At 39.9% G+C, this 18,233-nt stretch overlaps 1 protein-coding gene across 1 annotated transcript in view; it reads right to left on the bottom strand.

Moving 5' to 3' along the window:
• The window catches only part of sema6ba (sema domain, transmembrane domain (TM), and cytoplasmic domain, (semaphorin) 6Ba), a 173,164-nt gene that overhangs the window by 21,784 nt on the left and 133,147 nt on the right, over positions 1-18,233 (bottom strand). Inside the window, exons 6-13 of the mRNA XM_062023925.1 lie at positions 14,574-14,672; positions 14,399-14,489; positions 12,577-12,696; positions 2,732-2,820; positions 2,437-2,654; positions 2,241-2,372; positions 2,029-2,178; positions 1,766-1,939 (exon numbers count right to left, since the gene is read on the bottom strand). Of these exons, the coding sequence (XP_061879909.1) occupies positions 1,766-1,939; positions 2,029-2,178; positions 2,241-2,372; positions 2,437-2,654; positions 2,732-2,820; positions 12,577-12,696; positions 14,399-14,489; positions 14,574-14,672 (1,073 nt within the window). The remainder of the gene's footprint in view (positions 1-1,765; positions 1,940-2,028; positions 2,179-2,240; positions 2,373-2,436; positions 2,655-2,731; positions 2,821-12,576; positions 12,697-14,398; positions 14,490-14,573; positions 14,673-18,233) is intronic.

The raw sequence follows: 18,233 nt of genomic DNA, 5'->3' as shown, positions 1-18,233 counted from the left end.
GAATAATGCTGTATAATAGACTATATTATTCACATGTGAATAATGCTGTATAATAGACTGTATTTATATTATTCACATGTGAATAATGCTGTAAAATAGACTGTATTTATGTTATTCACATGTGAATAATGCTGTATAATAGACTGTATTTATATTATTCACATGTGAATAATAGACTGTATTTATGTTATTCACATGTGAATAATTTTGTATAGTAGACAGTATTTATATTATTCACATGTGAATAATGCTGTATAATATAGAATGTATTTACATTATTCACATGTGAATAATGCTGTATAATAGACTGTATTTATATTATTCACAATGTGAATAATGCTGTATAATAGACTGTATTTATATTATCCACATGTGAATAATGCTGTATAATAGACTATATTATTCACATGTGAATAATGCTGTATAATATACTGTATTTATATTATTCACATGTGAATAATGCTGTAAAATAGACTGTATTTATGTTATTCACATGTGAATAATGCTGTATAATAGACTGTATTTATATTATTCACATGTGAATAATAGACTGTATTTACATTACTCACATGTGAATAATTCTGTATAATAGACTGTATTTATATTATTCACATGTGAATAATGCTGTATAATAGACTGTATTTACATTATTCACATGTGAATAATGCTGTATAATAGACTGTATTTATATTATTCACATGTGAATAATGCTGTATAATAGACTGTATTTATATTATTTACATTACATTATATTATTCACATGTAAAAAAAAACCAAGTGTTTATTGTTTATTGTGAGCAAACTGTGGTGCTGAATTTCCCCCTGGGATCAGTAAAGTAATTTCTATTCTATTCTATTTTATTCTATTCATTTCTGCCATAGCTCTCTGTTTGACTAATTTCACTTGATCAAACCTTTTATAGGATTCCATGTAACGATAAACGGTATTAATCAGGCATGTAAGGGTATTGTAGATACAGCAGTATTGAGGTTTCAAAATCCTCACAATAACGCTTGTATAATGATATCAAATGAAAACTTTGTAAATTTAGTTTTTTTTCTGGCGCTTTTGCGTCGGCCTGTTTGAAAATAGACTTCATCTCCCAAGGTCCTCTGCGCAGGGCGGGACCGGCAAAGTGGGGGCCCGGGAACGCCGTAAAGTGAAGGAAAAGAGGAAGCATGCTGGCGAAGTGTTTGTGTAGATTAGAAGATAAGTGGAATATCTTTTTTCCTGACAGTTCTTGAACATGTCATCAAAATACATCCATAACTTTTTGAGTTATGTTGCTAACAAACAGCCAAACAAAACATAAAGTCTGCGGCTCGTTTCCATGAAATGTTGATATCATTACATCCCTATTCTAAACTACAAAATAACAAAAGTGTGTATGAGTCCTGCTGATATCATATTGGATCAATATCAGTATCGGCTATAAATATCGGTATCGTATTGGAAAAGTTGTATCAGGACAGTCTTATTGTCTTTGTATCCGGTCCTGGCTTTTATAGTGCCACGGTGGATTTCTGCCTCTTGTTCTGGGTTTGTCATTTACACAGAACCGCGACACGGAAATAAAGCGCATCAAAGGCAGGTTTTACGCGCCGTGTAAACGTGGTGAAAGTGAAAGCACAACAAAGCAGGAGCGCGGTGGCAGCTCTCCCTGTTAAAACGTCTTTTTAAATAGACGCCGTATTAACCGAGCACTCTGCCAAGAGATGCCATCGATCGGAGCTCAAGGACAAACATCTCTTTCCTCCTACTCACTTGTCCGGGTTGAAACCCTCCACCTCCTCCAGGAAGACACTGCTGTGGGACACCGGATCACTGGGAATCATTAGGAACTTGAGAATGGTCCCTCGGGTGGAGCCCAGGAACAGAACTGTACGGTTCCTATGGGGGCCGGCTTCTGTGTCCACCACCATAGCTGTCAACTGGTACCTGCGAAGACGAATCGACCGGGAAAACACATTTACTCCAAGTGGCTCAACAACATCTATTTCCTACTAAAAAACATTCTGTCGCAGTACCGTCCCATTGTCTTGACCACCCACGGTCTGTGCCCTAGCAGCGGCACCGTCTCGTCCATCAGAGGGTGGGTTTTCACAAAGTTTAATACCTCATCTGGCAGCGTGGTGGACGTACTAAATCTGGATCCCTGGACCGCGCATCCTCCAGGTCTGGAAAAACAGAGATAGTGGATAAAGATCTGTGCAATCTCACAAATTCTGTGTAGGCATACCTCGGTCTGGGGACAGCCTCGTCTGGTACCGGTGTCCAAATGGACTCTGGGGATTTCTGCTCTTTGAAGCGTCCCTCGAAGGCGTGGGCCAGCTGCTGCATGTCAAACACACACACGGCAGACCCGGGAATGCTGGCGGACGCAGAGGACAGAGATGAGAACAATCTTTGTGTGTGCATAGTACATGTCCTGGTACCTGTTGGGGGGCGTGGAGAAGAGACCCAGGATGACATCTCGGCCTCGCATGCGGATGATGCCGCTGGTGGCGTGGAGGAGGTTGAAGTAAAAGTGCGAGTCTCCCGGGACGGAGCAGTTGAGCCGAGCCTTCAGGAAGGTGGTCCACTGTTTCTCCAGGACGCGCTGAGAGCCACCCAGGTCCGACTTGCACACGCGGGCCACACGGGACACCATTACCTGGAATAACCCGGGACAGCACGTTCCAGTAAAGGCGTGGTAATGAGTGGAGAGATGGGAATAGGGCGGTGAAGAACCTTCTCCAGATGGTGAAATTCCATTGCCATTTCTCTGAAGAAGAAATAAATATGAGGCCCCCACTCCATGGCGCTCACAAAGTAGGGCTCTGCGTTAAGAGAGAAAGCAATTATACAGTCATTCGCATTTCCATCAACTCTTTTGTTTTATCACGTTTTGGAGTACAGGTTTAAGAAAATACAGTCAAAGAACCTATCACTGATCTGCATCTACTCCGAGGTATACAGTATATGAACTCTGTTTGATGAGTAAAAGTCCTTGATCTTTAAGGGGTTTCAGTCCCTAACTGAGGAGGTGTTGGTTTAGCCTCTTCTTAAAGGCTTGGATACCGCTTGATGTAATGTCTCCAACAACCACACGGGGAAGGCTGTTCCACATTGTAATTGCAGAGTGGAGAAAGCTCCCGTCGAGGTGTTTGACTTTGGGATTTCCTTGGCATGGCTTGGTGGTACCCTCCGGGTGATACGACCTGAGATGTGGGCTGGGGGTAGCAGTGCTTTAAGATCCACAAGACAGCTTCTAAAGGGCGGTTGTTGCTGCAACTGCTTGCTGATGACAAACTTCTGTAGGGCAAAGTCCTCGTCCACGCCAATGATTTTAAGGGCCTTTTTTTTGGATGATGCCGAGCTGCCCAAGAGTGGTCTGCGCCGCATTGATCCAGGCTAGGCAGGGGTACTCCATATTGCTCCTGATGTTAGCTCTGCCTTCAGCGTCAAGCTTGTTGGCCAGCTTACATAGCGCTCCGAGACTTGTTTGTAGATGTTGGACCACGTTAGTTTGGAGTCAATACAAAGATCCAGGACCTCTATCAGCTCACAGAGCCCGATTTTAGTGGCCCTGAAGAAGAGATCTGGACGGGATGGATTCCTCTTCCTGCACAGGATTATAGTGAAGTGAATACATTAACTCATACTATGTTTTGCATATGGTGAATGTTTATGTTCATCTGGGAGAAAGCAAACCACAAGTTGAACTAGTAGGTATTTCAGGTTGGGCCCATAATAACATAGGACCCTTTAGTTTTGCCATTTGTGTGTGGATTGGATAAGTTCTAGCGGAAGAAAGAGCAGTAACATTTGACATTGGTATGCAATGGTGACGGCCCTATCTGTGAGAAGCGAGTACATGTTTAGCTTAATGCCAGTATCTAAGATACGACCTGCATCTGTTGTCTTTCCAGACACTTACACACAGACATCTCATTTTATGGTCAGGGTGTGCTGTCCTGACCTAGCACACACCCAGAGACAGGAAGGAGGAATATAAAACTGATGGTTTGGCTTCTCCAAGTTAGGAGTGCCTCATTTTTGACTTGACCTCCTCCAGGAACTGCAGTCCTGTATAATGAAGCTCGCTTGTAATAATGCAACTTTTAGTTCAGTAAAGCGTCTCCGACGTCTCTTTTTGATCCAGCCGCACTGCCGTTGTCACCCTTCTGTCCGGACGAGGACGACAAGACCAGAAATACACATCAACAGCCTTGCACTTGTTGGGCTGGAAAGTGACTCATCATCATCGGCGGTCACTCGAAACGAGTATGACGGTCCTCCTGGTAGGGGGGTATCCCTTTATGGAGGATGCCTGTGCGTGACTTTGTTTAACGTGGGGAAACTGGTGCACAGACAGTCACCACACGATCCTTGACAGATCCGGGTCAGGGTCCAGTGGCATGGAGTCCAAGACAACTGGGGACCCTTTTCTGCTGCAGCCTTCATCCGCCATCCCAGCCATTGTGACGCTCCATAGGGTTAGCAATCATCCTATGCCTGTTCCACCGTTGAGGTCTTGGGTTGTTATTTCCCCATAACTGGGCGCACATAGATGTGGGGGTGCCTTCTTTCGCCATCGCAGCCGTTGTGGTGGTTCATACATCTACCGTCTTCCGCCTGCTCCGCCGTTGAGGTCTTCACCGTATCCCTGGCTAGGGGGAAGTCAGGTACTAGGCCTTTGCCAAGGGCCACCTGGGGTAACAGTAGTAAAGGGGTTAACCTCCTAGTGCCCCAAGACCCCATAGAGGAGCCTCCACTGCCGGATGCACTTTAACGTCATGCCCAGGACACAAGTGACTATCCAGGTGTCAGCCCACTTTCGGATGTTCTCCAGGTCTGCAACTACCTCCGGTACATTTAAAGTTGTTGTAGGTGCGAAGATGGCGGAGTCGTCCGCATACAGGAATACGGCGTTCTCACACTGTCCCACATCTATGAAGATGGAGAATAGCAATGGGCTGAGAACCGATCCCTGGGGTACAGATGAAGAAGATTGACCAGAGAGCGCAACCTTGATGGTTCTTCCTTGGAGGTTCTTCCTTGAAGGTTCTTCCTTGAAGGTTCTTCCTTAAAGGTTCTTCCTGGAAGGTAGGTCTGACTCGCTCATCGAATATTCATATCCTCTTTAATCTATCACCGTAGACAAGAGAAGGGATATTATTCACCCAACCCTGTTCCACTTTTGACATGTTGGAGTCTTGTTTAGCGCCTCTCCCCACAACAAGCCTAACCTGCAGAGTCCAATAACCTGAATGTGTCACTCTGTCTTAAAGATAATCATGTAAGGGAACCCCACTGGGAGGGGTCCCACAGCGCGGCGCTCTATTCAATATGGACACAAGAATTGGGGCACAGAACCGGTGAACTTCAGTTGAAAGCCACGACTCTGCAGGTACTTCAGTACATTTTTGTCCATTCATGAGGTCAGAGGTCGCAAAGCCAGGCCTGCGGAAACATTTCCACTGGGATTGAGGACGTCTACCAAATTCCAATTCAGTTTCATGAATTCGAATTGAGGCTGTCAACAGGAAGTAGAACTGCGATGCCAATTTGAACTGGGAGGGTTAAAGAATTGGAATAGATTATTGTGGCGCATTCCAGAATCAGAACCAGGAGAGACCGCAGACAGGTGGACACGGGTTGGAGATCATAACAATGTAAATGTGGAGGAAAATTAGTGTTTATGTATTTATTTACAGACATAATTTTGTTTGCTGCGAGGATCCTGATGAGAGTGCGGAAATATGACCACATCACACAAACTCTCAAATCCCTTCACTGGCTTCCTGTTCCACTCAGGTTTGAATTCAAAATCTCCCTACTAACCCCCCAGTGCCTCCATGGAAATGCCCCCGTCTACCTTAAAGAACTGCTCACTCCCAAATCCTCCACACGACACCTCCGCTCCAAACAGGCTAACCTCCTCCAACCTCCAAGGACAAAGCTACGAACTATGGGAGACCGGGCTTTCTGCTCCGCTGCTCCCAGTCTGTGGAACGCTCTCCCTGACCACCTGAGGGCACCTCAGACTGTAGATGCTTTTAAAAAAGGCTTAAAAACCCATCTTTTAAAAAAAGCCTTTTTATAGATTTTGATAGATATGCATGCTGGTTCTAGCTGTTGGGCTGTTTCTGGTTTTATATTTCATTTGTATTTATTATCTTTTATTATCATTATCATTATTACTATTTATTTATTTTTATTTTTTACACTGTGGCACTTTGAGGTTGTTTGCTCAACGTAAAGTACTTTTTACAAATAAAATCTATTATTATTATTATTGTTTTCTTTTGTCCATTCTGCAAAAAGGTAATCCCCAGAAGCGTGCCGCTTATATTTAAAATATGCATGATCATATTGCCTTATTTTAAGTTGTTAGTGTTCTCCTGTGTTTAGTGTTAGTTCCTGCCCTGCGCTCTTATTTTGGTGGCACCTTCTGTTGTGTTGGTGTTTTTCCGTAACCGCGTCACATCTTCCCCTGAGCGCTGATCCACACACCTGCTTTTTGTTAGCAATGAGGTCTATTTAAGTTGAGTCTGAGCTACCATTAAAGAATTGTCATTCATGCGTAGGCTTATTCCTTCTGTCGTGAGTTTTTGCTGTGTTCCAGCGTTCCCTTTTGTTGTTTTGCAGCCTGTCAGTTTTAGTTTAGTTTTTACATAGCCTTCCCTATGCTTCGTTGCCCTTCTAAGCGGTACTCGTCTTACGTTCGTCTTTGTCACTACATTAAAGGAGCCATATGTAGGAATCTGGCCAGAAGTGGTACTGCAATCTTGGTCAAAATTCTGTAGTCTCCCTGACTGAGGTTGCCAGATACACAGCCGAATCCAGCTGGATGGACTGGGCTACTCCAAGGAACTTCAAACTTCCACTGCCTCCTACTCGGGGTTGAGGTGCTGAATAGACACACGTTTTGTCAATAACAAATCTCTAACCGACACATTTTACACAGAATGAGGCTATTTTCATGAAGAAGTATGTCATGCCTGCGTACAATATCACAACAATCATAGTTATTGTCAGTACTATCAGAAAACAAAGACTAAAACCAACTACAACCAACGCTAGCAATAGTTATACTGGTGAAAATAAGTAGCGAATGCTTAGCAGCCTAATGTATGCCCAAAACTAAAGAGGAGACATTTTACCAAGGTATGCCTGAAGGCTACTGTTTCAAACCTTTCAGATTGCCATATAACTTGGTAGATGTAGTCCACAATATGCAAACACAAATGAGTAATTATTTTATCATGTGATTTGGCTGTCTCCAAACCTTTCACATTGCCATGATGACTAATGTTGGAACCATTTCCTCAGCGTATCAGTATATTGAGAAGGAAATAGGCACTGACACTACCCATATCCACGTAGCTTTTATTTGTACTAAATATATGTTGTCCTGTCAGTTGGATGACACATGGACATACATGCTAACTAGCATATATTTCCCCCATTAGCATGTTTGTCCATGTGTCATTGACCGGGCTAGCATGCTAACATTGGTTGCAGGAACATACTATCTTTGTTAGACAAGATCATAGACTGTATCGGAAAATTTTGTTTACATACCAAATGTCCATTTCCATTTATTACAAGTAATAAGAAAAGGTAAATGCCTGACTTACCTATCAAGGAGGAAATTAGCATGTTTGGTATCAGATGAAAAAAATATTCAATGGTCTCCATCTTTCAAAGGCATCCCCGATACAAATCCTGGTTTTGTTCCTGGCTTTGTCGTGAATAAGTTGAGAATGGTAACTTTTAGATGGACTAAGGTCTGACATGTTTAGTAACTCTACCAGTGGCAGTAGCCAGACCAAGATGGCAACCTGGATGTGACACACTCACAGACTTTTTCAAATTGGTCAAACGGTGGAGGGCGGGGCATCAAAATGAAAACAATAACAATATTTCGGGGCTGTAAATCTAATTGTGAAATGATCATATCCCGGCTGAACTACTGTAATTAGTTATAGAAGTATTGGAGAAGATTAATTATTAATGCCTTTTGACTTATCATTTAATGATGACTTGACATGAAATTATTACATATGGCTCCTTTAAATCCAGCAAATCAGTCTCGATATCTTATTATTCAAATGTGATTAATAAGTTGCATCTTGAAGATGTGCGTTAATCATACCATACATATAGGGGTGAAAATATGCAACTAATGTGAAGTCCTCAGCCATTAGGGGTGTGCTAAATATACTCAGCATAAAGTAGTAATACATTTTGCTTAAAACACATTTTAAATATGTAAAAATGTGATTATTATTATTAGGTTGACTTCCGGTAGAAGGAGTGGTCACTGGAATGAGCTGGCAGTGTCTAGAATTGAATCCATAAACTACGTTGTACATAATAACTGTTGCAGTGTTTCCATGGCCACAGCCAGTACACCTAAACAAAAAATAATTTAAATAAAGCAGTCTGCACTAGTTATCAATGCACTCTTCTGGGATCACACTAATAATACACACAATTTTGTAGTTGGTTTAGACCAGGTGTGTCAAACTGGTTTTCATTGAGGGCCACATGGCAGTTATGGTTGCCCTCAGAGGGTTAGCTTTTAACAATGAGTAATATATGAATATAAATGTATATAAATAATACATTAATGTAAATTGTTTTACGTAAGCTGCAAAAAAATATTTCAATTTTACTTTAAAAACCTCTAAAGGCTTAGTGGCCACATGCGTGGACAGCACCTTTTAGCTCTTATTTCCAAAATTGTGTACACTACTGAATTGGGGTCTTATGGCCACTTATGTGGACACTTATACTGCCATCTGGTGGTGTCAGAAGAGTATAACATACAATGGAATTTGGAAAAAAAAAAGTGTAAAAATAAGAATTAGCATGTCACTAAACATGAAGTACACATTTGTGTACTTATGGACTAAGTACATCATATAAAAAGATGATTCTTAGTTTTTATTCTAATTAGGGTCCAATAAACCCAAATAGCAAAGAGAAATAAAAAAAAAAGCATGTAAACAAACAGCTTGGGCTTTAAGAGTTAAAAACTGGCAGCTCAGTCATCAGAATTTTACAGTAAAAGCAGTGTTTTTTTTTACAACATATAAAAAAATGGAATAAATGGAATGGAATGGAGAAACAATAGCACTGTTTTTAGCAGTAAAATTCATGCAATAGAGTTTTGTTTTTTCTACCTTAAAATCTTGTTGTTTTAATGTTATTTTTGTTTGTTTTTTAATGTTTTAGTGTCTTACTGTATATGGAAAAAAAACAGTACCAAAGTTGATTTTACGGTAAAAAAAACTATTGTCAGTAAAATCTATTGTCAATTTCACAGTATACAATTTGATTGATCATTTGTTTTGGAATAAGTCAAGCAGATATTTAAGTACAGTATTTATCTTTATCTTAACAAAAAAAACAATTTTTGGAATACACAATAAGGTAATATTTTGATGATATCGAATAGAATATTGAATTTTAAAAGACATGCAATTGCATGCTGTACATTATTTTTAATGTCAAAAGGGAAATAAATATGTTCAGTTAGAAAAGATTAAGCATTTTATTAACGCATATTATTTCCAGGCCTTTAAAATAATGTGGCGGGCCAGATTTGGCCCCCGGGGCTTGAGTTTGACACCTGTGGTTTGAAGCAGGTGGTACACGGTACCGGTCCGTGGACCGATTGGTACCGGGCCGCGGCCGTACAAGAAATAAATAAAAAATAAAAAAAACATTTTTTTTTTTTTTTTTTTTTAATTAAATCAACATAAAAAACACAATATATACATTATATATCAATATACATCAATACAGTCTGCAGGGATACAGTCCGTAAGCCAGGGGTCAACAACGCGGTGCCTGCGGGCACCAGGTAGCCCGTAAGGACCAGATGAGTAGCCCGCTGGCCTGTTCTAAAAATAGCTCAAATAGCAGCACTTACCAGTGAGCTGCCTCTATTTTTTTAAATTTTATTTATTTACTAGCAAGCTGGTCTCGCTTTGCCCGACATTTTTAATTCTGAGAGAGACAAAACTCAAATAGAATTAGAAAATCCAAGAAAATATTTTAAAGACTTGGTCTTCACTTGTTTAAATAAATTAATAAATTTTTTTACTTTGCTTCTTATAACTTTCAGAAAGACAATTTTAGAGAAAAAAATACAACCTTAAAAATGATTTTAGGATTTTTAAACCCATATACCTTTTTACCTTTTAAATTCCTTCCTCTTCTTTCCTGACAATTTAAATCAATGTTCAAGTAAATTTATTGTTTTTATTGTAAAGAATAATAAGTACATTTTAATTGAATTCTTCATTTTAGCTTCTGTTTTTTTGACAAAGAATATTTGTGAAATATTTCTTCAAACTTATTATGATTAAAATTCAAAAAATTTATTCTGGCAAATCTAGAAAATCTGTAGAATCAAATTTAAATCTTATTTCAAGGTCTTTTGAATTTTTAAAAAATGTTTTGTTTTGGAAGAAATAATGATTTGTCTTTGTTATAAATATAGCTTGGTCCAATTTGTTATATATTGTAACAAAGTGCAGATTGGATTTTAACCTATTTAAAACATGTCATCAAAATTCTAAAATTAATCTTAATCAGGAAAAATTACTAATGATGTTCCATAAATTCTTTTTTTAATTTTTTCAAAAAGATTCGAATTAGCTAGTTTTTCTCTTCTTTTTTTCGGTTGAATTTTGAATTTTAAATAGTCGAAATTGAAGATAAACTATGTTTCAAAATTTAATTGTCATTTTTTTCGTGTTTTCTCCTCTTTTAAACCGTTCAATTAAGTGTAAATATCATTAATTATTAATAATAACATAGAGTTAAAGGTAAATTGAGTAAATTGAGCAAATTGGTTATTTCTGGCAATTTATTTAAGTGTGTATCAAACTGGTAGCCCTTCGCATTAATCAGTACCCAAGAAGTAGCTCTTGGTTTCAAAAAGGTTGGTGACCCCTGCCGTAAGCACACATGATTGTATTTGTTTATGACAAAAAAAAAAAAAAAAATTTTTTTTTTTTTACTACCCCCAATTTGTCCGTGGGACAAATTTTCAAGCGTTGACCGGTCCGCAAGTACAAAAAGGTTGGGGACCACTGGTTTAGAGCAGGGGTCACCAACCTTTTTGAAAGCAAGAGCTACTTCTTGGGTGCTGATTAATGCGAAGGGCTACCAGTTTGATACACACTTCAATAAATTGCCAGAAATAGCCAATTTGCTCGATTTACCTTTAACTCCGTTATTATTTATAAGTAATGATATTTACACTTAATTGAACGGTTTAAAAAAGGAGAAAACACGAAAAAAATGACAATTAAATTTTGAAAGATAGTTTATCTTCAATTTCGACTCTATAAAATTCAAGATTCAACCGAATAGAAGAAGAGAAAAACTAGCTAATTCGAATCTTTTTGAAAAAATTTAAAAAAGAATTTATGGAACATCATTAGTAATTTTTCCTGATTAAGATTAATTTTAGAATTTTGATGACATGTTTTAAAAAGGTTAAAATCCAATCTGCACTTTGTTAGAATATATAACAAATTGGCCCAAGCTATATTTCTAACAAAGACAAATCATTATTTCTTCTAGATTTTCCAGAACAAAATTTTTAAAAGAAATTAAAAATACTTTGAAATAAGATTTAAATTTGATTCTACAGATTTTCTAGATTTGCCAGAATATTTTTTTTGAATTTGAATCACAATAAGTTTGAAGAAATATTTCACAAATATTCCTTGTCGAAAAAAACAGAAGCTAAAATGAAGAATTAAATCAAAATGTATTTATTATTCTTTACAATAAAAAAATAAATTTGCTTGAACATTGATTTAAATTGTCAGGAAAGATGAGGAAGGAATTTAAAAGGTAAAAAGGTATATGTGTTTAAAAATCCTAAAATAATTTTTAAGGTTGTATTTTTTCTCTAAAATTGTCTTTCTGAAAGTTATAAGAAGCAAAGTAAAAAAATTAATGCATTTATTTAAACAAGTGAAGACCAAGTCTTTAAAATATTTTCTTGGATTTTCAAATTCTATTTGAGTTTTGTCTCTCTTAGAATTAAAAATGTCGAGCAAAGCGAGACCAGCTTGCTAGTAAATAAATACAATTTAAAAAATAGAGGCAGCTCACTGGGAAGTGCTGCTATTTGAGCTATTTTTAGAACAGGCCAGCGGGCTACTCATCTGGTCCTTACGGGCTACCTGGTGCCCGCGGGCACCGCGTTGGTGACCCCTGGTTTAGAGTGTGCTATTTGGATATTAGTAGATCTGTTCTTATTGGTTGTATTGTTGTATACAAATAGGAAAAGATGATGTTGAGTAGAGAAAAGAAGTATAGAACAGTTCTTTACAGTATTTGGTATATTGCACCTCCATACAGCCTCCTTTAATACCTTGGTGTGAAATATAGTGTGTTGATCTTTGCACCGTGGTGGCTTGCACTCAATTTCATGGTACACAGTACCCAGGCAGTAAAGATGTGGTATGGCCTTGTGCTCCATCATACGTTCTATCCCTGTCCCGTTCTACCTCTTTTCGCTCTTGGCGGGCGTAAATGTCATGTGGAAAAGGTACCTCGGAACCACTTGGAGTCGTGTTTGACGGTGCGTAGGGCGGGGCTGTCGCCCAGGCTGCGGTAGATTACGGCGTCGATGGCCAGGAAGTCTGTCACGGTGCCGGTGAAAAGACTCCCATCTGAGAGCGTGAGCCGGGAGACATGAAGATGGAGAGGAAGAGGAGAGATAGAACACAAGGTCATGTGACTAGAAATACTCTAAAACACCTCAGAAAACACCTGACTCTCCATGTAGTCAGTAGTCAGTAGTGTAGTAGACCCAAGTATTCATTAAGTACCACCATAAAGACAACATTAAATACAGTAGTGTAGTAGACCTAAGTATTCATTAAGTACCACCATAATGACAACATACAGTAGTGTATCAGGCCTAAGTATTCATTAAGTACCACCATAATGACAACATTAAAATACAGTAGTGTAGTAGACCTAAGTATTCATTAAGTACCACATAATGACAACATACAGTAGTGTAGTAGACATAAGTATTCATTAAATACCACCATAATGACAACATTAAATACAGTAGTGTATCAGGCCTAAGTATTCATTAAGTACCACCATAATGACAACATTAAAATACAGTAGTGTAGTAGACCTAAGTATTCATTAAGTACCACCATAATGACAACATAGAGTAGTGTATCAGGCCTAAGTATTCATTAAGTACCACATAATGACAACATACAGTAGTGTAGTAGACATAAGTATTCATTAAGTACCACCATAATGACAACATTAAATACAGTAGTGTAGTAGACCTAAGTATTCATTAAGTACCACCATAATGACATCATTAAATACAGTGGTGTAGTAGACCTAAGTATTCATTAAGTACCACCATAATGACATCATTAAATACAGTAGTGTAGTAGACCTAAGTATTCATTAAGTACCACCATAATGACAACATACAGTAGTGTAGTAGACCTAAGTATTCATTAAGTACCACCATAATGACAACATTAAATACAGTAGTGTAGTAGACCTAAGTATTCATTAAGTACCACCATAATGACATCATTAAATACAGTAGTGTAGTAGACCTAAGTATTAATTAAGTACCACCATAATGACAACATTAAATACAGTGGTGTAGTAGACCTAAGTATTCATTAAGAACCACCATAATGACAACATTAAATACAGTAGTGTAGTAGGCCTAAGTAGTCATGAAAAACAAGGCAGAGGTTTTATTTAACAATATATTTACCCTAAATTCCGGACTATAAGCCGCTACCTTTTCCCTACGCTTTGAACCCCGCAGCTCATAAAACCACGAGGCTATTTTATGAATTTTTCTTCACTGGCGGCCATTATGCAAATAGTTAAAAACCAAACAAAACAAAACCAAACACTGGCCACTGTCGCATTACACACAGTTTGAACAGTAACACTGTGTTTGAATATAGTAAAAGTGGTTAGAGTGTCCGCCCTGAGATCGGTAGGTTGCGAGTTCAAACTCCGGCCGAGTCATACCAAAGACTATAAAAACGGGAGCCATTCCCTCCCTGCTTGGCACTCAGCATCAAAGGTTGGAATTGGGGGTTAAATCACCAAAAATTATTCCCGGGCGTGGCCACCGCTGCTGCTCACTGCTCCCCTCACCTCCCAGGGGGTGAACAAGGGTGATGGGTCAAATGCAGAGAATAATTTCGCCACACCTAGTGTGTGTGTGTGACAATCATTGCTACTTTAACTTAAAACACCGTACTTCAATCAAGTGATTCATTGGTGTACCACTAGATGGAGCCCTTGTTGAGAACCCTGATCTAAACCCATATGTTGGCCTCTAGAAAAGGAGGAAGTGGACAACGGTACCTGCGAATAGAGCCACGTTGGCGTGGCGTGGGTCGTACGGGCAGCGCGCCATCCCGCTGACGGTCTCTCCCACCATCTCCAGGGTGTCTCTCTGCAGCGGGGAGGACAGGACCACGGCTCAGGAGGAGGCAGGCAAACACAGAACGGCGGACGGGCGGCGGCGGCGGCGACTCACGGTGTAGTTGGCGCACAGCGGGTTGAAGGCGTTGGTGCCGCACACAAACAGACCTCCGTGCTGCCGCAGCAGGACCTTCACGAAGTTGCGACACTCCCCCTGCGGGAGGAAGCGCCACAATGAAGCGTCACAGGTGGAGAGGCTGACTTGAGGAGGAGAGGAGGCGACACTCCTTTAAGTGGAGGCGCTGGAAAATTAACGACGCGGGCCGGGATGATGAAAGTCGACACGTCCAAACTGTCCTTTTTACGACACTAACAGAAGGACTTGAAGGAGCAGCGGGGGGGCATGCACGATTGAACATGTAGACACTTTCACAGTAAGAGCTCGGAAGGCATGTACATCCATCCATCCATTTTCTACCGCTTGTCCCTTTTTGGTTTCTGTAGGAGGACAAACACGACAAAATCCTTCCTAATTGTTAGAAAGCCCACTGTTTATTATGTTTGTGTTTATGCTTCACTGATGAGAGTGTTTGGCGAGCGTCGTTTCGTCCTACTCATTTCAGCGGCCCTCGAACTCACCGTTGTGTGGACCGTGACTCAACAGTGTGTTTACCTGTACAACTTTCTCCGACGCTGCCACAAAAAGTTGTGTTTTATGCCACTCCTTCTTTGTCTCATTTTGTCCACCAAACGTTTTATACTGTGCGTGAATGCACAAAGGTGAGCTTTGTTGATGTTATTGACTTGTTATGGCATATTTACATCATGTGTTGCCATCATTATAACACTTATCTAAGTCTTTTCATTTTTTGCGGCTCCAGACAGATGACTTTTTTGTATTTTTGGTCCAATATGGCTCTTTCAACATTTCGGGTTGCCGACCCCTGACTTAGGCCTACTACGCTACTCTACTTTAATGTTAATTCTGTCCACTGTTTAATATGTTTGTGTTTATGCTCCACTGATGAGAGTGTTTGGCGAGCGCCGTTTTGTCCTACTCATTTCAGCGTTCCTCGAACTCACCCGTGACTCAACAGTTTGTTTACATGTACAACTTTCTCCGAGGCTGTCACAGAAAGACGTGTTTTATGTCACTCCTTCTTTGTCTCATTTTGTCCACCAAACGTTTTATACTGTGCGTGAATGCACAAAGGTGAGCTTTGTTGATGTTATTGACTTGTTATGGCATATTTACATCATGTGTTGCATCATTATAACACTTATCTAAGTCTTTTCATTTTTTGCGGCTCCAGACGGATGACTTTTTTGTATTTTTGGTCCAATATGGCACTTTCAACATTTCGGGTTGCCGACCCCTGAATTAGGCCTACTACGCTACTCTACTTTAATGTTAATTCTGTCCACTGTTTAATATGTTTGTGTTTATGCTTCACTGATGAGAGTGTTTGGCGAGCGCCGTTTTGTCCTACTCATTTCAGCGGCCCTCGAACTCACCGTTGTGTGGACCATGACTCAACAGTGTGTTTACATGTACAACTTTCTCTGATGCTGCCACAGAAAGACGTGTTTTATGCCACTCCTTCTTTGTCTCATTTTGTCCACCAAACGTTTTATACTGTGCGTGAATGCACAAAGGTGAGCTTTGTTGATGTTATTGACTTGTTATGGCATATTTACATCATGTGTTGCCATCATTATAACACTTATCTAAGTCTTTTCATTTTTTGCGGCTCCAGACGAATGACTTTTTTGTATTTTTGGTCCAATATGGCTCTTTCAACATTTCGCGTTGCCGACCCCTGACTTAGGCCTACTACGCTACTCTACTTTAATGTTAATTCTGTCCACTGTTTAATATGTTTGTGTTTATGCTTCACTGATGAGAGTGTTTGGCAAGCGCCGTTTTGTCCTACTCATTTCAGCGGCCCTTGAACTCACCGTTGTGTGGACTGTTACTCAACAGTTTGTTCAAATGTACAACTTTCTCCGAGGCTGCCACAGAAAGACGTGTTTTATGCCGCCCCTTCTTTGTCTCATTTTGTCCACCAAACGTTTTATACTGTGCGTGAATGCTCAAAGGTGAGCTTTGTTGATGTTATTGACTTGTTACGGCATATTTACATCATGTGTTGCCGTCATTATAACACTTATGTAAGTCTTTTCATTTTTTGCGGCTCCAGACAGATGACTTTTTTGTATTTTTGGTCCAATATGGCTCTTTCAACATTTCGGGTTGCCGACCCCTGACTTAAGGCCTCCTGTTTGTCGGCTCACAGAGCTGTTATGGCCAGTTCCTTATCTGTTTTGAAGTAGCAGCTGCGTTTCTTTCTGGGCAAAAGGGGCTGTTTTCGCTCTACAAAATGTGTATTTCCCTTCGGGGATTAATAAAGTGTTTCTGATTCTGATTCTGATAAAATGACTCTTTTTTGTTTGCATTCAGACCTCGCTTGCTGATGCTATTTTGGCGTCGTAAGGGCTGGTCTCCTACAGCTTTAGTAAAACTTGACTACCAAGTACAACCTGATTAAATACATAGAGACGACACAGCGAATGACAACATTCAGACTTTTCCAGAAGGATCGCTATTGATTTTGAATCTGATATTTTGATCCTACAGGCAGCTTCTTCAGTCCGGAGTCACGTTGCTATTTTTTTTCTTTCCCTTTTGAGCGATTGCGTCATGCTGCAGTTTTCCATGGATACAAACAGAGGACTGAAAGAGGAGATATGATTGTTTTAGTGGAATGTTTTAGGAGTTAAAGCTCAGGATGGATGAGAGTGTTGACTCCTAATATATTACAAGTACCTTTTTTGCACATGATGATTTAGCACTGCGTGCCGGAGTCATCCCCAACGTATTAGAGGAATAGCACACTCATTACAGTACACCTTTCTAATGCATACTTACGGTGGGGTTGTTTTGCATCCCATAATACTTTTCAAGCTGCTACAAGAAAGCCATTAAATGATGAAGCCATTAAAAATGAGCAAAATACTGTAAATATGACAAGAGGAGGACAGGAAATAGACTTGATTCATCCCCTAATGGGCACAGTGGGTAAGATAGAAAAGTGCCTGTTACTTCATTACAGTACATTGTAGGGTTGTATTGTACTAGTATAGTACCGCCATACTAATTAATCATATTCTGTACTATACCACCTATAAAAAGTACCGGTCCCCGCCCCCTTTTTAAATTAACGGGCATGACGGCGAGTCGTCACGTCGTGACATTGCTGGCTTTACGAGCATGTTCGGCAGCGCACGCACACAGAGTACCTACAAGCAGACACAGTGTGTAGACAGAAAAGGGAGAAAGGACGCCTTTTGGTGTAAAAAGTAAAGACAAAGGTGAAGTTATAACACTGAAACACCCTCAGGAAGAGGTGCTTTAAGCAAAACGGTCCCAGAGCATAATACTACCACCACCATGCTTGGCGGTAGGAATTGGTGTTCCTGGGATTAAAGGCCTCACCTTTTCTCCTCCAAACATATTGCTGGGTATTGTGGCCAAACAGCTCAATTGTTGTTTCATCTGACCACGGAACTTTCCTCCAGAAGGTCTTATCTTTGTCTCATTCTCACACCATCCAGGAACACGTCCTGTTTGACTTCTCCGTCTTCTAAAAAAAGTTCAAGTTAAAGTACCCACGATTGTGACCTTGTGGTTAGATCGGTAGGTTGTGAGTTCAAACCCCGACTAAAAAAGACTAAAAAAAATTGGTACCCATTACCTCCCTGCTTGGCACTCAGC

This window comes from Entelurus aequoreus, linkage group LG16 (genome assembly GCF_033978785.1).
Source record: "Entelurus aequoreus isolate RoL-2023_Sb linkage group LG16, RoL_Eaeq_v1.1, whole genome shotgun sequence".
NCBI classification, from domain to species: domain Eukaryota; kingdom Metazoa; phylum Chordata; class Actinopteri; order Syngnathiformes; family Syngnathidae; genus Entelurus; species Entelurus aequoreus.
The sequence above is the reverse complement of the archived record's forward strand: the minus strand, read 5'-3'. Positions and strand labels throughout refer to the sequence as shown.